We start from the raw sequence: 20,666 nt of genomic DNA, 5'->3' as shown, positions 1-20,666 counted from the left end.
TGCTTTTATACTGTATAATGTTCCTATAGTAAATAATGCATGGGTCACAACATACGCAAATATCCTGTGACAGTGGATAGACCAAGGTTTGCATTTTTTCTTATTTCTGTGCAAAGTGTGCAGCAGGCACAAATACTGAACTCACCCCCACCCCTGAAGAGAATGGGGAAAAAAAAAAGGAGGACATAAAATGCTGCTAATAAATCGAAAGCAATAACTCACATCAATACTTGTTCATAGTTCACACAAAAAGCATTAACACAATATGTCAGACCAAATCATAACAAAATTAAAACAATGCGTACATTGCACATCAAGGCATGATGGGAAGGTCCTCCTCACCCTACTGCTATATATAGTAGCACTTCAGCATAAGAGTATTTTATATAACATGCTGTGTTTTTTATTTGAAACTCTCATCTCCTCTATATATATATATATATGTATATATACACACACACAGATATAGATATTTAGATATATATATATATATATATATTTTTTTTTTTTCTTTTTCATTCTCAAGTGGCGTTCCCAGAAGAAAGCCCTATAAGACCCAATGATCTTGGTACCTGTTTTAATAACACGAGAGTTGGCCTTGGGCCTCTTGGGCACCTCTCTACTGTTGCTTAATATAACATTATGCCACACTTCTCGTGGACAGATTAGCAGCCTTAGCTCCTTGTGTTGGCTGATGTGTGTCACCCTCTTTTACATCATTTCTTGTACTGCCATCACATAATAAACAGACAAATTACACATTGAGCGCACAGATTCGCAGACAGTGCAATAGCAATAGGCACGTTCTAATTTTGCCCGTGTCATTTTTTTTTTTTTGCAGATTTACCCATGCTTCTTTTTTTTTTTTCCTTAAGACAGTATGAATTCAGAGAAAGGGTTGAGCACCAGATATTTTAGGCATGCATCTGTCAGCATTCAACGGGAAATTAAAACTGCATGCTTGGCTTATTTAACTTGCTGTTTATACTGAGCAAAGATATTGCATGCGAAAAGTACTGCTTCATGTCTTGAAGATGAAGAACACAAGTTTGCTCACACTAAATGATTGTGTGTGTTTATCGCATACATACATTGGAAGTAAATGAAGGAAGTTGTTTTGTGTGATCGTACACACAGCATGCTGGATTTTGTCTTCGTTATCAGTTTTGACCACTGGGTTTCCCCTTAACTGGAAGTGATACAGTTTCAAAAGCACTTGTAGCATTAATTTATGAGCAGTGATGACTAGATACAACAGTTGGAAACAATTACTGCTGCACCTCATTGCTGCTGCAGATGCTGCAATGCAGGATGCAGAATGTTTCAGGAAACTGTGTACATCATCTGTCTCTCTAAACCCAAGGTCAGTTGTTAAGGCAGTATCCGTGTAAAATCCATCGAGGATGTTGGTCTTACTATGACTGTATGACCAAATCAAATTGCAGGTGTAGATGATGATTATAACCCCTGTGTGGACATGGAAGGTGATCACTTTGGGAACGAGAGCACCAGGCCCTCAGGTGAGATGCCCACTGGTCGATGCGTGTTTGCATCAAGCTGTGCTCATCCAAGGGAGACGGTTAGCAGCTGTTGGGTGTGGGAGGTGTGTGTGTGTCTGTGGGGGGGGTTGTCCTCCAGTAGATTACAGCATCGTATGTTTCTCCCACTGCAAAGAAAGATGGAAAATTTCAGTTCTGGCTGAAAAACGAAAATAAAGCTCTTGAACATATCCCAAAATACGAGCTTGATAGGAGGCTTTTTCTCGCTTCTTTCTAATGCACATTTGGCAGTCAAATTAAATAGATTACATTATTTGTTAGCTTACAAGGCAGTTTTATAGAAAGTGATGTATGTAGTTTGCAGTTTTATGTATTTATTTATTTATTTTCGTATTTGTTTGTTTTTTTTTTTTTTTTACTATGCCAATTCAGTTGAGTCAGTACTTTTTTCAAGGACACAGTTTGCCATTTCAGCTCCTAGGATTCAGACCTGGAACTTTGCTGTCATTAACCCTACTTTCGAACTTAAACAAAATTTGCTGTACTCTTTTCTGTAACAACAACAATAATAATAATAATAATAATAATAACAATAATTTGACATGTGCTTATTGAGTTTTTGGGTAGCTATATTAAGTGCAGTATTTTGTCAAGTAAGTTCATGAAAGACAATTGTTTAAATTTTTTAATTCTTGTCAAAAGTAAACGTTACTGAATAAGTTATATTTTTGAAATTGCTGTCCAAGTTTATATTTGGCATTTATGTTCTTTTCATTTTCCACTGTCTTCCTGTGGTTCAGCCTGCTGCTGCCTTTTCCTGTCCTTCTGTGCTTATAAGACGTTAGTCTCTTTTCAACTAACGCTGAGCAGAGACGGTTCTTTTTATCTACCAAAGCTCTCGCTTGTCTTTTCAGTTTATTTTTGTGGTCGACAAATGCAATTGAACGGTTAATGGTCCCAATTCTTTTCCTGCTCCTATTTGCAGAAATCCACCCCGTCCTATCTCGTTCTCTTTTGTTTTCGTTTGTGACAGTGTGGGCGTGAGCAGCACAATTAGTACGCTGAGTGCGTTGCGGGCCTAGCTGCAAATGGACTAGGACAGCATGGGTTTTGTGCCAAAGGAGAACTTCTCCAAATTAAGTTTGGCGGCACAGCGCCTGTGCAGGGAGGGGCTGCCTGGCTAATTGCAGCCTGTCAGCATCTCTGAAGGCCTCCGCGTCATTTACACTCGCTGAAAGTGCTCAGCTCAAGGGCGCAAAGAAGGCATGTAGCGTGCTAAAGTAGGGGTCCACGCTGGGCTGCGGCCTTTGGTCAGGCTACGGACCCTCCCGCACTCTTCTGATCCGCAGTGAACACCTGCGAACACAAAACCACAATTATCAACAGTTTACTGTCATAATTCTACTGCCATGTACTTCATAGGCCTTACGTGTGTGAATGTTTTCTTCATGTTTCCTCCTGTGACCTAGCAGATATATTTCTAGGAAGTTTTAAGCTTCACCCCCAAACATGTGATGTCATTTAGAAGCATAGAATCGCCTCTATAAGGTAGATTATGACTGACCATTGTAGCATATAGAGTTTGGGAGCTCCGCTTAAAAAATATTTGTCCTCTACATTGGATAAAATGAATGGATAGGTCTCAGGGGGATACACGCACCTATGCATCATGGAACAGGAAATGAAGACCGAAAGTGAAAAATGATAAAGCATTGCAGGAGATCAATTATCTATAAGGTTTTTAAATTGTTTTTCCACCTTGGGCAGATTTTACTGGTAAAATATGTACTTTTTTGTTTCCTGAAGAGGAATAATATAAAGAAACATTTCCAATAGTTTTTCTGTAGAACATCAGAGTGCTTTCACATTTTCTTTTTTATGTCATGAAGCATGCAGGGGAAGGGAGAGTAAAATGAACAGGAATGATGCTGTATTTGACTTTATTCGTTTATTTGGAGCTGTGGAGGAGGAATTAGTTGCATCTTTAATTTCAGTTGCTCAAACCATTTTTCACACCACCGCTTTCTAATGCACCATTTAGCCATCTTATCGTACTCCACTTTATACAAAACTACTTCTCTGTGTACTCCTTGCTCGTGAGATGTTTGTTTACGATCTATATTCATGTGCAATAATGAATAATCATTCATTCTGTCATGCTGGCCCAACCCCCGAGTCCCCTGCGCTTTGTCTCGTATGAAAAATGTAAGATGTTCAGCTGCAAGCATGAAAAAGCTTTACATGTAGAGGAATTGTTGCAATTTGGTTTTTTAAAAAAAAAAAAAAAAAAAGGGGGGGGTGGTTGATGCACTGAACTTATTTTCAAGGGTTATTAAGTGCACCTTCTCTAAAATTTTAACCTTTTGGGACAAATGTGAAATGTGTTCCTGTATTTTTTCCACCCTACCATTGCGTTAACTGCATCCGATGAGTCACGTAGTAAAAATCGGCTGATGGCGTGATGCTCTACAGTCCTCTTAACATGCTCAGCTGTAAAGCGCCTTTCTGCCATTCACACTGAGTCAGAAAACTCATGACTTGTGCATGTGTCATAATAAAGCAGCACTCTGTAAGGAACATCTTACAATCGTTCTTTCAAGCTCATTCTTTGGAGCAGGTACTTCATTCTGTATGGTCAATGGATTTGAGATTCTAAGGTTTTTGTGACCGATATGATTGTACGAGGTTTAACTCAAGGCATGCGTGTCAGAATATTTAACCTAAGTATCTAAACCATAGTACAAAGCATATCCTTTGAACTGGAATTTTTCATGTATATTGAAAAAAGACTTCACACATTATCTTTTGCCAGCACAAAATCCTCTAAATGAGACTTCCTATTATAGGGAAAAAGCAGCCAAATTAAAACAGAATTATTAGATTTTACAACTGTCAGAGTGCTGAAATTTATTATTTTAAAGTAATTTCTGCATCAAGCACTGCATACTGATGAATTATATATCCAGATAAAAGCCTTCTGAGGTCATTAGTTGGACTGGAGTGTCCATTTGTTTTATTCAGTGCCATATCACATCTGTGCAACACCCCCGGAACACAAAATGGAGGCTTTGGTGCAACGCCAAGCACAACTGTCAATGTAAAGCAAGCGTATCCCACCAAATGGGTTTTGATTTCTTCTCCATCATTCTACGAAACTCTACGACTGATGCCCTGTCGCATGTGACATAATAGTCATCTGCTGAAGGACTAATAAAAACAGCTCAACTGCATAAATACAGGAAATACCGGTTCTAGTTTCAAAGTCTTTCTTGAGTTCCCTTATAGGCAGAGGAGAAGAATAAGTGAAGACCTTCCAGAATTTTAAGTTATGGAACTAGTTTTAATATGCAGTTATGTTAATTCAAATGAGCAAGATGGCAGAGATTACCAGTATCAGTTTGTGTGTACCTTATCTGGGAATTGTTGATTAGTCGTTCAGTTTATATATTTAAAGTGTCAGAAGTGTGAGTACATCAATAGTACTTGTGTTGTCTTAAGTTGTCACTACTTGTTGTTTGCTAGTTTCACCTGTTTTTATAATTTTTGACTATTACGACAAAGTAAACTTGTTTGGTCAGTACGAATTCATTTATATTGTAATCATTGATTTCTTTTGTCTTTACTATTATATTGCATTATAGGTTGAATTAATATATAAATATAGGTGGTCCCCGATTGACGATGGGGTTATGTTCCGCGAAACCCATCATAAGTCAAAAATGCATTTAATACACCTAGTACATGCCTCCGCGTTACAGACTGGGAGATGCGGCTCACTGCCGCTGCTGAGCTTCGATGCCAAGCGTCGCTCTGCGTATTGCTTGCCAGGGAAAAAAATCAAAATTGAAAATTCAAAGTATGCTTTGTACTGAATGTCTATTGCCAGCTCACCATCGTAAAGTTGAACAAATCATAAGTTGAACCATCATAAGTCAGGGACCACCTGTATTGAGTAACATTTTGTAGCTCCGCCAGGGTCCTAAGACATGGATCTTCAGAAACGTTCTTACCACTCTATACTTCTGAAACTGAGGTTGCACAGGCCTCACTGCAGAATACAGCTAAACCTCGTACAGGTCCTTCGCAGCTGTACAACTACCGTCTATATTTGCCCATCCTGAACAGACATCCCACAATGCACTGCAAGACAAACTTAGATTGAGCAGTGGTCAAACGCATAACATTATGGAACTGTGAACTCTCTGAACTACAAGCAAAAACAAGGTGCCACAAGGGGACTAATTTAGTTTTCCCCCTCTGCACCACCACAATAAGAATGTATGTGAGCGTTTAAGCGTTACAGGTCTTACAAGCTATGAAAGAGCTGAAAGAGCGCAGATTTGCATAGATACAGTATTATATAGAAAAGAATGAAGGGTAACTGCCTACTTACATTGTGTTACGAGAACTACTGTTAAATATCAGAGCGATTACGTCCCTTTTAATAACATTTGGTAATATTTTAGCATAAATGGGTGTCAGTTTTGGATTTCAGGAACACGTAATTTTCGCCATTGGAACTAGTGGTATTTATGTCTTTGATTTATGGGAATTCTGGAACAATCAACCTCTGTTACAGGGGTAAAGACTGTACGTAGTTTACAATCTTCACTGCTCTTCCAAAACTGTGCAACTATTTTGCCAAAAATAAATAAAATATGAATCGAGTTCACCCATGCACAAAACCTGAAGGAATATTTCTGTGTCCAGTCCCTGGAATGAAATACGATTCCCTAGATTTAATGGTGTGGAGAAGCCTTGACTTGTGTCACTGCACGGAGGGAGAAGCTTTGTGTCGGGGGGGGCGGGTGCGGGCCGGGAGGGGTGGTGGGGAGGACCGGCAGGAGTGGGGGTGCTCTGCAATAGCAGTGGGGTTGCCATTGAAGAAGTGCCTGTGGAGAACACTGATTACTTACTTTGAAAACATCACTTTGATGGAGAGACGCGCACTGCTTCCCAGCGGCCTCCCATCCGTCTCCTGTGCCCGCCACTGATGAATGAGCTGGCTGGGGCCCGTGCTGTGCTACGAGCGGATGCAGGCCGCCCGATGGCGGACAGCGGGCCAGTGCAATCTCTCTCGCGGTGGATGTGCGCATAAACACCGAATCGCCTCTCTGTGTTTGCGTGGCTGCCAGTCTTCGTTAAGGGCCTTGCAATTAAGATAGATTTAGCAATCGAGGAGTAGAGTCTGCTGTCATCTGTTTGTAATAAAGCAGCCCTTTTTATTTTTTTCCTACTGGACATGTGAAAGCACTCACTCAAAGTACCATGTTGGTAGAGTTGCTGGTTGAAGTAGTGGATAAATACAAACATGAAGTACGTTTCACCAATTCTGGAGAGTCCTTTCTCACAGGATGTCATTTTGGAAAATTAGCTCTATGCTTATATTGGCCAAGTGTGCTCACGCACACAAGGAATTTGCTATGGTTCTAGATGCTTTTCTCAGCTTTAAGATAAATGTTCTCTGTCATCAGATCTTTTTATTTTTATTACTCCAACCAACAGCTTTCATCCTGTTGAATTCCTTCCAAGATGCTGATCCTATATTGCTTAAATATTGGAATTGGTTGGGAGATGCTTGGGTACCTTGGTAATAAATGGCAGTATTACTGCTATGTAACTCTTTGTAGTCTTTCCACTGTTGCTTCTTCTTGTCACCATGAATTGAGTCAGAGTTATTTCTGAGACCTTGAAGTGCTTTCAGAATTCAGGGAGACAGGAAATTCATTTTAAATGCCTTGGTGAATAAGGGCTCTTTTTTATTCCTCCAATGTTTGCGTCATTTACATTTCGGCAAATGGCACAGAGATTTGGAAAGGCCAAGCTTTGAGAGTGACATATGTAATCAATTACCTTCTACCCCTTGGGACATTATTTCCTTTCACTGTCAGATTGCTTATAGTTAGTGAACTGCATTTCTGCTAAATAAAGTTTAAAGACAAGAGGGGCAGGAGGGAAAAAAAAATCTTATTATATCTATTAACCAGGGAAATGATTCCTTTGCTGGGCATTTTAATTATGTTACCCAGTCCAGGCCACACAGCTGGTCTCATATGAGATTGGACTTAAGTATCCAGTTTTTTTTTTTTTTTTTTTGCGCCTGTAGTTTGGCATGTGTTTTATGCAGATATTCTAACTGAATGTTAACATGGTCCATAAAATACTGCATAAACGAAAAGTCTATAAACCACAATGAAAATGCTTTGACGGGGACTTGAATGATTCTTTATTGTCACAGCTTATAGACACACATGGTACGTCTGTTGTTCCCTTTGCCATTCGACACATTACAATGAGATATGTTGATTAAACTACACTTAGCTGTACGAAACTTTTTATTACTCCTGTGGTGATTTACTTGGATGGATGGAGAGATGGTGGAACTGACAGCACATTTGATGTGTTAAAATTATTGCTTATTTAGCCCAAGCAGAATTGCAATATCTTTAGTTAAGTACATCGTGCACATACACAAAATGAGGTGTTAGATTTTGACTCTGCTATGGCAGAATTACATCTATTAAATATTTTACAGATCACTTTGGCCATTGATAAGCAAAATTAAAGGTTGTCTCGCCTGTTGCTTTAACAAGGATTTTCTGTGGCTTATTTTCCTAGCAATTTGCCAAGACTCAGAAACTGTTTGCTTATATTCATAACGCATATTGGCGATCATCTGATAATTTTATTTGTTTGGTGATGGTAAGTTGTTCTTTTGATGAAGAAAAAGTCCAAACAAATTTTCCAAATCTAATTCATGAAGTGATCCTGCATCATAAATTGACTAGTACAAATAGTCAATAAGGCAATAATAGCCAAACAGGAAGAGATAGAAGTATGGAAAAAGAAATAAGGAATACAACGAATAGCATTCCTGGTTTTTAAGGACAACAAAGGTTGCTACTTTTAATTTCTCCTTAGGTCTTGATTATCTGTTTGTTAGAGTTCTTAGTGCAATGAAGCAATGCCAACAGGCAGTTGCCATGGTAACAACAGGGTCCAGGGTTTATATGTGAACTTGAATTACTTGTTACTACTTATCAAGTGATTATCTTAGGATTTTGGGAAATCTGTTAGAGAGCTGGATTCCCTGTGCTGGTGGCCCAGTGTGAGAAATGCTGTCTCCTTCATAAAATCTGTTTTTGTTTTCCTTTCTTTTCTTCTCTTTCAGGAGGTTATGTCACGCTGTGTCTGAGATATTAGTCTGGTGTGGAAGTTTTTTGGCCTTTTTTTTTTTTTTAACCTAAAGGTTGAATTAACAGATGTAATGCTTTGGCTCACCAGTCAACATCACAGTGTAGTCGTGTTTGTTTGGGATTACCCGCAATTCTGATCTAAGCGTACTTCTCCACAAAGATTACAGTGTCTAAACAGCAAAATCAATAACACTCGTTTGTTGGGAGTGCGGAGTGGGTCACCAGCTTTTTGTACCCCATCACATGATTTTCGCTGAGCTGCAGTGACCCCATACAGACTGCACTGCCTCAGCAGGTTGCAGTGACTCCAAGCTGACCTATATGGTGCTTCATTTTTTTCCCCCTCTTCCTGTTTTGGGATGATGATAATGATATGGCTTTGCTCCAGTCCATGAAGGCCATTAGGCAGTGATTCATGTGACCATGTCCTCTGATGGCAGATCCCGCCGGCCATCAATAAAGACGGATGGAGGCTGCCGTGACCTCCTCGCCCGCGGTGCTACACAGGCACATAGAATATCCACTTGCCCCACTTCGGAGACACTCGTGTTCTGTAACTTCTTGGGGCTTCTGGAAAGGCGCAGCGTAATAGCTGGCTGAAGATTCTGCCGGTGCTACTGGAGGTGCCAGTACCTTACATTTACACATTGCGCTTATGCGTTTCACCAAAGAAACCCGACCAAAGTAAGCATTAAGATACTTGAAGTGATTTAGGCATTTGCACAACTGGAAAATTTTTACTGTATCAATTCAGGGCAAGTATCTTGATCAAGGCTACTGCAGCAGGACATGGGGTTCAAACCTGGGTCCTTCAAGTGTAAAGTAGTAATTCCAAATGCTTTGCCACCTGTTCCATCAAATAACGCAAAAACAGGCTCTTAAGCTGGTGCTGGACTCACACTATTAGAAAAAGCCAAATAAGTAGGTTACTAAAACTTATTTTTAAAAGAATCACATTATGCTGGTAGCATTCTAGGTGGCTCAAGTGCTTTTTTCTTTTCCTCAAGGTACATCCTCTCGGCCTGACTACCTTATCTGGTAGAGATCAAAGAAGAGCCTTCTGCCTTTAATTGAATTATTTATTTCTGAGATGCTGCAAAAAACTGGTTCAAATTAGGGCAGCTGTGTGCTTACCTGCGAAACGTGCCTTCATGAGTGTAAACGTCTGACACAGGCAAAATTGTGTCTGAGGGATTCGCTCAAGAGAAAAGATAAAAAGCTACTAGGAAAAGAAAACAGATGGAGATGTTAAAGTTTCACACCTTAAAATCCACGTTGGTCTTTTTTTTTTTGTTTTCCTGAAGGTCTGTCTAAATGCATATCTCACATTTGGCGATCGTACGCAAGCGAGGCAGGAGAAGTATTAGGCCGCAGACGTCTGTGAATCCGAGGGCCTCGCATGCCTACTAAATGAAGCACATAAAACACCTGTTCCAGGCAGGGCCTCCATCACAAGCTGTTCACTTGTTCTTGCCTTCTTCTATCGCTGGGAAGCACTGAGCATTTGGAAGTGGGTTTTACTGCGCTGCACCTGGTTAGCCAGGGGATGTTGGCTCATCATTTAAGACTTTGCTTACCGCTGAGTTTGTGGGAGTGTGGGTGTGTGAAGTCATTTACCACCGCAATAAAATTAAATGAAAATGATCGTATAATCTGTCAAAAAAATCCCTTTTCTCCTCTCTGTGGTTTGACTTGACAAATCGACTGAATCGTTATTCAGTTTTCGAGCTGAAAGATGTGTTTCTTTTGTTGCAGGTTATCTGGGATGAACATTCCATCGCCTATTGTCAGTAACAAGAACTGGCTGAGACTGCATTTTGTGACTGACAGCAACCATCGATACAGAGGATTTAGCGCTCATTATCAAGGTGAGAAATATGATGTGAATGTAAATGGAACCCATTGATTCAAGTGGGAACCTGTAGTTAACCTGAGCTTCACCAGCAGCTGGTTATACTCACCTGATGAATCGCTGATTTAAGTCCTTCACCCATCTGTATTTGTGGGTTAACCTTGACTTTTAACCGTCTTTTAATCATTTACCAATTAGGGCAATAAGAGACAGACATTTCGCTTCCTGGGGTTGGGGGCTGGTAACACTAAATCTATTTTTTTTTAAAGACTTCCATGACAATAGTCAATTACAGTATTCGTATTAGTGTCTATTCTTGTCATAAAAATATGAAGCGGAAAAATTATTTCCATATTTCAAATTGATAACTTTTTCTACTGGAATTGTTAAAAGTCTTTGCCAGTGGAGCTATGAAAGAAAAGGAAAAAGTGCTTTTGTTGTCCAAACTTTGCATGCCATTTCCAGACTAACCCTAGTTCAGCAACAAATCACTTTTCACATTTGAAATAGCTGTCTCTCTTTTTTTTTTTTTTTCTTTCCCCATGTTTGAACAAAGCTGCTGAAAACCTGAAGCTATAACAGCTCATTCAGAACCATGTTACCAACCTGTGCCTTGCTGTGTGTTGTGTTTGTGGAATCACTCTGACACACATTTACCATAAACCCCAGTGTGGTGTTTTCCATGGTGATGGAAATCTTACTATCTTGAAGGTCTGGATGAAATGGAAGAATTGTTTGCCCACCCTTACATGTTACAGCATAGCCGAGCAAAATGACAAAATGCTTATTTTTCAACACTAGAGAGTCTGTTGTTTCAGCCATTCTCTTCACTGTGTTCTGAATTACAAAGCAAGTAAAAATAAACTTGGAATTTTCGTAAAACAAAATAATGAACTGAAACTGGGCTTGGAGAATTGAAGGAAGGTTTCATGTGAACGCTGGAACAAATTCACTTTCATAAAGTACCCTGGTTGTTTTTGAATATATGTATATTTTTTGTATTTTACTTATTCCTTTATTTTATAGAAGAGATTATAGGTGAGGATAATTTCATCACTGGTTATCTAATATTAATATCTTTACTCTATAGAAATTTTCTGGTCTACATTTTGCTAGTCTTTTGGAATGCATTGATCTGTTTAGAGTTTATTCACACTAAAAAGGTCCCCAAAAACCAATTAATGGCCCTTGCAGTTCGATAGTCTCCATTCTGGTTTTGGATCCTTGCCCCTGTTGTGTATCGCTAAAATGGTTTTTCTACAGTAGGCTGAGTCTTTGGTTGGCACTGACCAAGGCCCTGATGGATTGGGCTAATGGTGCTGCGACTGGGTGGTAGGTGAGCACTTTGGGAATGCTCACTGGAGAGAGGTCTCACATGGGTAAACACATCTATCACTTAATATCTTGACCTCTGACAACGAGTGACTAATAAAAAGAAGTTACAAACATGTTTTACACTTCACTTTATGTGCAAACGTTAAAAAAAAAAAAAAAAAAAAGTTTATGAAGTATATTGCATTTATTTTGCTGATGCTGCTAGCTGATACTGCAATGGGACTTACAATACTAGATTTGTACACTTCCATTTACAATTATTTACCCATTTACACACCTGGGTAATTTTTACCAGAACAATTCTGGGTGAAGTCCTTAATAAACGGTACTACAGCAGGAGCAATCAAAGCTGAGTCCTACAAGTGTAAGGCAGCAGCTCTAACTACAGCACTGCCTGCTGTCCACATGGTTTTCAGAAGCTATATTCACAACTTATTTTTTCTTATAAATATGTAATTTTTATTAATAGCTTAACATTGTAAGTTGCTTTGGTGTAAAGTGTCAGACAAATGAATAAATACTAAAAAATTAAAATTTGCAGTGGAAGTGTTGCAAGCCAGAAGCCTTTCCACAGGACGTACGTTGAAACGCTGATGAGCCATGAGCCTTCAGGACGCAAAGCGACATTGTGCTGCGGAAACAGTCCGGCGTTTTCTTCCAAGTTAAATCAAAACATTCCATGTACTGAAGAGATGGCATGAAAAAAAAGCTGTTTCTGGCTGTTATTAAGGTTAAATATTTGTCTTGCTTGATTCGGAATGTGTGTCAGAGGAAGAGTGCCTTCTGCTTCAGGCTTTTCTGCTGTCTGCAGATGTTTAATGTTACAGACGGCAGGAGCATTTGATCGAAGTCAGTGTCGGGGCCACTGTGCTCTGAGACAAACAAATCAGGTCCTCGTGCAAAATCGCCGCTCCTGAATGTCAGTGATTTGTCCACCCAATTTGAGACAGAATGTGATGTCAGAAAAACACTTACGGCATATGATTTGAAAGGACTTGTTTACACACACACACACACACACACACACACACACAATGAATTGTATGCAGTACCTTTCATGAAGTATTTGATGAATCTTCCCCTTTTTGAATCACTCAAAGTGAAGTTTAATGTGAGTTCAAAATGTCGTTTCAACATTTTCCCATATTCTGTACTCAAGTGAGGAAGTTATTATTATTATTATTATTATTATTATTATTATTATTATTTTTGTTGTTGTTGTCGTCGTCGTCACTGTTTATATGATACCCATGTCAAAGTCAAGGGTTGCAGAACAGTGTATAATTTTTGACACCTCAAAATAGTATCTATATACAGCCTGAGTTACAAGCATGTAATCATGTTTGAAGCTTAGTTCCAATAGATTAATTATACATTGGTGTGAGTTATGAATTTAAGAAAGTGTAACATTATACAGTGGGGGCGCGGTGGCGCAGTGGGTTGGACCAGATCCTCCTCTCTGGTGGGTCTGGGGTTCGAGTCCCGCTTGGAGTGCCTTGTGGTGGACTGGCGTCCCGTCCTGGGTGTGTCCCCTCTCCCTCCGGCCTTACGCCCTGAGTTGCCAGGTAGGTTCCGGTTCCCCGTGACCCCATATGGGACAAGCAGTACAGAAAGTGTGTGTGTGTGTGTGTGTGTGTGTGTGTGTAAAACATTATACAGTTTATCACTTCCTGAATGTGCACTACTCTTAACCCTGTGGCTACAATAACCCCAGTATATAGAGCTGGGTGAAGACTGGAAAAGTAGTCCCTGAAAAATATGCCTGCTAATAACTGGTTTCTAATAAGCAAATCAATAAAATAAAATTACATGAAAACAAGAAAACAAAAATATACTAATATTAATCACTACAATACATCCTGAGGGTGGCCATAAATTATCAGGAAGTTACTGCCTCATGTTTTTTATCAGTTTAATGACTTCTGTCAGAGTAGTAACAGATATTAAGCCTGTTTTAATCACACCATGGGGAATTTTAGCTGTTATTTATGTTGCTAGTAATTTATGAGTCCTGGTAAATTGCTGTCGGTGAAGGCGGTGTACAAGTGCAGTGAGTCAGGAGGGGATTTTAAGTTGAGAAGCTGCTCAGATGGGTGGATCTATTCTAAGTGTCCCAGTACAGTGAGGTCCTCTAGGAAGTGAACTGATCCTCAGCTCTGTTGCTTAACAAGTGTTGCAGGGATCCTTCGCTTTTTCCTTAAAACACTGGTAAATACGGGCATTATGACACATTTTTCTGTGCCCGCCCCCTAGCAGCTTGAATTTAATGTGTACTGTTTACAGCACAGTGCCACCAAAACAAAATCTGTTTCTTATCACATGTATTTTGAATGATTTAAGTATTTCTTCCCTTAATATGACTGATACAGTTCCAGTCAAAAGTTTGAATACACATAATTTATGTATTTACTTCATTAAACTCCCCATAAGTCATTTGAATGTAGAGCATTTTTGTGTTGCTTTGCATTGATTCTTCTGTCCAGTTCATCTCGTACAGGTACTGTCCTGGTTGCCCCCATGTACTCAAATTTCGCAATGGTACTGTATGCTCATATTTTACTAATTTTCTTCAAATTGGCATCCTGCTGAAAAGCATGTTTTATGGAATTCCATGCTATTAAAAAAAAAAAAAAAAAAAAACCAAATAATTTACCAAATGGGTACATTGCACTCTACCCAGTCATAATTTCTATAAACTTTTGGTCAGAATTATGGCATTGGGATTCAGTTCACAACTCTTATTTTTTATAGTTTTTATTAAAATTTTCCTGCTTCTACCATTTCGGCGATTGAAAACTCCATGTGCAACACAGCAGTTGTCTGAAATTTTTGCAACCCGTCTCCCTCTCTTGCGAATTAGAGGGGTCAATAACTGAACGTTCTGACTTGTAGTACGTTATCTTCCACTCAAATCTATATCCATTAGGCCTAATCACTCCCCTTTTCAGGTGATCCTGTCAGCCGTATACTTCACACTCTTTTCCTTTCATTAATCTTCTCGAATCCCGGGGTGCAGACTGCCCCAACCATGGCTGTTCTCACACAGAAAAACCGGTTCAGTCCGAAGTCGGCATATCTTAAAGCAGAAAAAGCAGATGACGTAGTGCTGTGGTGTAAGTGCCATTCCCCAGAGCATCTGCCATGTTCATTGACACTTTGTTTGATGGGCATTTTTGCTGCTCAGCCATAATGCTTTGGGCGATCACAAAATGCTGTACATGCTAGATTTATTAGTGACCTGAAGGAATAATTAATTTGGCAAGTATCCACTGTCTTCCTGTCAGCTAAGATTCTTCAACCATTTGTTTAAATCAAATTAATGCTAGTGTAAATTTGTTTTTGTTATAGCGTCAAACCGCTCTGTTTCATAGATCTTATTTTGTTTTTCTTGCTAATTGTGACTGACCACTTCAGTTCCTTGGATTTCAGCCATGCCTACATTCTTTATATATATATAAACTTGATGAGAATTTTCAATTGTTCTGTCAATCTGCTATCATACTCTTTTCAGTGCTTTGTATTTTTAGTACTTCTACGTCTTTTAGTTTTGTAGTTGTTGCTCAAGACAAGATATTACATTTATTCATTTAGCTGACACTTTTTTTCCAAAGCGACTTACAATGTTAAGGTTACAGTTATTAAAAGCTTACATTATTTACTCATTTATAGAGCTGGGTAATTTTACCGGAGCAATTTAGGGTAAGTATCTTGCTCAAGGGTACGACAGCCAGAGGTGGGGATCAAATCAGGTGACCTTTGGCTCCGAATGCATTAGCTCTAACCACTAAGCTACCAGCTACCCCTGCTTTGTGAAAGTTTAAGTAAACTGTACATACATGCTAAACCGATTCTACTATTCTATCACTATAACATGTCCTATTTTATTTTTTATAACCATTTGTAGGTCTCGTTTGTATCAGCTTACACTCCGCTAAAGGATTCCATGGAACATTGCAGCTGCAGTGTGTTATGTAAGACTTGTTGGTCTTTCGGGTTTAATAATTCGATGATTAAAACTAATTATGCTATGGTATCAATCCAAACATTTAGCAGTGAGGCACTCTCACTCAGCCTTAAGTCCTAATTTAATACCCAAAGCCAAAGTTTAATTAGTCTCTAAATGTTAACTGTACCTGATAACTTGTGATAATACAGTGTGTGCAAGTAATATTGGAATGAATTCATTATGCTACTTGTTTCAGAGGAGACATACAGTGTTAATTTTATATTTATTTAAAGTTTTTCTCTTTTTTTAATATGTTTTTAAGGATCCAAGGGGGATCCAAAATGCAATAAGTAGTTCTGGTATAGATTGTTCATGAAGAAAATGTTTAGAGAGAAGCACCTGCCAAGGGATGAGTGCAAATGTAATGGTGCATTAAAGCAAAAAGGCAAAAATTGTTTAATTCATCGGTGGGTTGTGATCGTTCCTCTTACTGGACAATATGATTCTGTGCATTTGTTGATCAGCTCTGTTTCCCTCCCCATGTTTGCATTATGAAAGAGTTGTAAGAAGGTACCTCCCTCCATGCACTGCCTATACATAATGCAGAACATGCCTTGAGGGGCTCATAGTTTGACTTTTAACTTAATAGGGGCTCCTGAGAGAAAATGCATCTGATGCGCAAAATGGTTTTTTATTGTTTTCCTCAGAGCAAAATGTTTGAAATTGTGCATTGCTGATCTGGACTCTGGAGAGCTATGCATCCTCTGTCTTTGGTTCAGACTGTCTCACTATAAGGAAGTAGGATGCTGTGACAAATGTGGTCGTGATGCGTCCCGTCAGCCTGTGGCAGCAGGATGGGTAACAGTGGGTGAGAGCAGGTCACTGTGAACACAGCCGGGGGTTGTGGGGGAGGCACAGTTTAAGACTGGGGACATTGCTTAGGACAGTCTTTTCAAAGGAGAACTGATTGACCCTGTTGAAATGATTACATAGACAAGGGGGCAGAAAAGACCATCAGCCATCAGCAGAGGAGGAACTCTAAATGAAACCATCAGTCTATCAGCCAATCAAATCAAACTGTGAGTTCAACCATGAAAGTACCTGCAGCAGTTGGGGATTTGACCCCTAAATTGGTATGTGATGTACAAGTCAAACACTGAAAGTTTATATAAACTGCAACACATAGATTCATCTGAGCTGACAGTAGGTGCATTAAACACTGCAGGCTTTCTCTCTATATATATACACACATAGACACAAAAATCATCCCCATTTGCTGCTTGCTGTACATTGTACGTAAGTGTTTAACAGTTTTATATTTTATTTTTGGCAAGTTTTAAAGAATGTTGCCAGTCTCTGAATGATCAGTATTCATAATTTTATATTTGTCCATACTGTATAGCAGCCATAATTTTTCAAAACGTCTTTGAAATTGATTGTCATGGGGAAACTTCCATGATATGTAATTATTGAACTGATTATCCATTATAATTTGCATCCTCTGAATAATTTCACATTTTTCCACATTAAATGTAATTACTGATACCATTATCGAAAGAGGCCCATGCTTTCTACTTTATGAGTACTAACAGTAACACACTGAGCTATTTATATTTCACCATGAACTTCTTGTCATTCTAAGTTGATTTTAATTTAAAAACAGTCACCTTTGACAGCAGAAAAGCAGGTAAAAGCAAATTTAAATGTATTTCATTAATGATAAGGGAGAAAACAAGCACACATTCTTGTATTAACCTTATTTTGAAACTTTGGCCTCCTTGTTGGTTTAAAGGTCTTAGCTCTCTCTGTACATTTGTACACTGCATGTGTAGGTTGCTAAGTAGGTAAAGCTATGTTAATTTGCACGGTTTGCCACAACTTATTTTAAAACTTGCCTTGAATTTAATGTTTGATGCATCACATTTTAAAAAGTTGTAGATTAAGTGTTATTTGCATAGTATCCTGATGTGAGACGTGCACACATGCCATGCTCCAAACTTAGAAAGTAAGGAGCCATTTTTTAGCTTAGTAATTGACATTTGGAACAAACAGTGAAATTTTCAACACTTAAAATGTATTTCTTTCCTTTAGACATTGAAGTAGCTTTTTTTTTTTTTTTTTTTTTTAGTAAGTAACATGAAGGTTAAAAAACTTAAATGGAATATGAATACATTTCTAAATGATTTAGCAACATTTGGGTAGATTTAGAAAGTGAGACAGTTACAGTGATTTGTCCCCTGCATGATGGAAATGCTGTGGACTGTTGCTGAAGAGATAGAACTACGTAATTTATGAATTTTGCTTAGATGTCACTGATATTATCCATGTCGTAATGGCACAGATGTGCATTGAAAGATTAGATAAAAATGACAATTAAAAAGATAATTCAAAAAAGTGTACACTGATACAGTGACAAACTGGACTTTAAAAAAGCATGTGTTTTTAGACATTTTAATTGTGCTTTACAAAATATAGAATAAGATTTATATGTAATCATGAGCATTCAAATGGAATTAATGAAAAAAATCCATTTTTAGTTTAAGGCTTAATAAATAATGAGGGGTGTGTCTTTCAGAAAAAAAAGAGTGACTCAGTCTTCATGTCTGCTTTAAAAGAGATATTCTTTTGCTAGTGGAGAATGATCACTGCAGCTTTCAGGCTATACCACTTTGGCAGTATATCATGGTAATGATGTACATCCTCTATATGCATTCTGAAGCAATGCTTGGCAACCCCAGGTTTGGTGCAATCCTTATCCTCTCTTAACCTTTCATTTATTTAATGCTGAGCTCTCAGCATTACTTACACTTTAGTATTCTTTATTATACCTGCCAAGGATTTTCAGAGTAGCTGTCTCAGTTTATTGGAAACTGTTTGACTCCGCCTTAAAAATATAAATATTCAGATCAGCTGGCTTGGGTTGCTCAAAGATTGTTTTTATGAAAGTAAGCTTCTTTGAACGGTAATGACAACATGCACAATCTGTGTGTTCGTGTATATGTGTGTATCTGTGTGTATATTATAAAAAACCTATTGAGAGTTTTGAAAGTTCCTTAATGAGACTGTATGATTTTAACTACACCTTACAGTGGTGCATAACACAAAGAGCTGTGAATTGTTTTATACTCTGCCTGTTTATGCCAAATGAAAACATCAATAAACTGCATTAGAAGTAGTTATTATTGCCATGATTCAGTGGTTTACTCTGTACCACGATGGCTGAATGGACACAGTCAGGTTTAGGGCCTGTTCTCTACACATGATGGATTTGCGATACACGAAGGAAAAAGGGTATCTGCTTGGGGAGGGGGTTTGGTGGGGGTGAGGTGAGGGTCTGGTGGGCGAACAGGAAATGAAAACGATAAACCGCCACTGCCAAGCTGGATGTCAACATCAACAAATTCAAATTAATTTTAAATTGACTAATTTACAGTAGCTTCCTCTCATGCAGCTGCAGAATCAATTTCTCATTTCCCTAAAAGCAGCCCAACGTGGTAATATAAAACAGTGTGGCACATTATTGTGGCACCACAGGGCAAAGCAACGGGACTGTGATAACACGTTCATGCATCGCAAATAAAAGTGAGAAGTGGATATGTCATTTGTCAATGCTGCACTATGGGTAAGATTTTTTATTTTTTTTTAGGTCTGCAGGATTCAACAATAAATGACCAAAAATGGTGGTGCAAGTGTATGCAGAAATATTAAAAATAAAATGAGAAGCTGTCTGACTGAACCGTGAGAGGTAGAGAAATCAGTCATGTACAAACCTTCCTGACCTGTGACACATCTGAATCACACTCAGAGAGATGATCAGGATTGGTGATGATCGTGTATGATCTAGTGTTCCTTGGTGTAAAGTAAAGGTGGGCAAACATTCTGTTTCATCCATCTTCATGTTCATGTTCAGCAAATATGCAATAAAACTGTTTTAGGTATCTTTAATCAAAGCAGTTCCCTTTTAGGTATAGTTGATATATTAACATCAGAGTGGGAATATCCTGATGTCAGAATATACCTCCTACATTTGTTTTTCTACAGCAGAGTTTCACTGTTTAAAGATCAAGTATGATAATCTGCCCAGAGTGGTTGAAGGTGCAAATGTGATGTTGAAAAATACTGCAGCCCTCTTAGTTTATGCTAAATGAAAACCCTTTTCCTGGGGGGAGGGTGGATCTAGTTTTGGGGCCTAGGGGCACTGCAGTCACAGAGGGTGTGTTAGACAATCAAAGTTTTTCACCACAATCATCATATTGGTTAGTAGACCGTCCTCTGATGGAGCTGGGGATGTAATGACAATATAGGCATAATCAAAGGTTTTTTTCTTTTTTTTTTCCTTTTCTTCCATTTGTATCTTGGTTTACAATATGTATTTATTTACTCAACAGCACACCTTTTTTTTCCAAGAAGGAAAATGGCAAAGTGTTAAGGAAAACATTTTTTGTAATGTTTTCCTACATTTTAAGTGTGCTATTATTATTATTATTATTATTATTATTATTATTATTATTGCCATTAGCCTACAGGGCTTCTGTTTAGTTAAGAATAAGGGGCTTGGTGAATTCTGATTTAAAATTGGACAAAATATAAGAATAAGCACATGGTCGGTCACACGCCTTGTAATCCCTGTCAAAATGTGTGGAAAATAGCATGTGTTCACTGTTATTGCTGAATTGTTTGGTGCCACCCTTGTTGGTACATCTTTAGCCTGGAAGCCTCCAGTGTGGGTCCAGGTTAAGGAAAGAACTCCAGTAACATCAGTATCGAACAGAAGCCCTGTATTATGTTCTTTAATAACATACCCTTTTTTTTTTTTTCCAATTTTAGCTCACGTTTCT

The 20,666-nt window shown here is 38.6% G+C and overlaps 1 protein-coding gene across 2 annotated transcripts in view; it reads left to right on the top strand.

Moving 5' to 3' along the window:
• csmd3b (CUB and Sushi multiple domains 3b) overlaps positions 1-20,666 on the top strand; it is a 353,421-nt gene that overhangs the window by 158,292 nt on the left and 174,463 nt on the right. For both annotated transcript variants that reach the window (XM_018731974.2, XM_029248376.1), the window contains exon 6: positions 10,451-10,563. In XM_018731974.2, coding sequence (XP_018587490.1) covers positions 10,451-10,563 — 113 coding nt within the window. The remainder of the gene's footprint in view (positions 1-10,450; positions 10,564-20,666) is intronic.

The sequence above is a fragment of the Scleropages formosus genome, chromosome 23, assembly GCF_900964775.1.
Source record: "Scleropages formosus chromosome 23, fSclFor1.1, whole genome shotgun sequence".
NCBI lineage: Eukaryota > Metazoa > Chordata > Actinopteri > Osteoglossiformes > Osteoglossidae > Scleropages > Scleropages formosus.
Note: the sequence above shows the minus strand (reverse complement) of the source record. Positions and strands in the feature narration are given on the sequence as shown.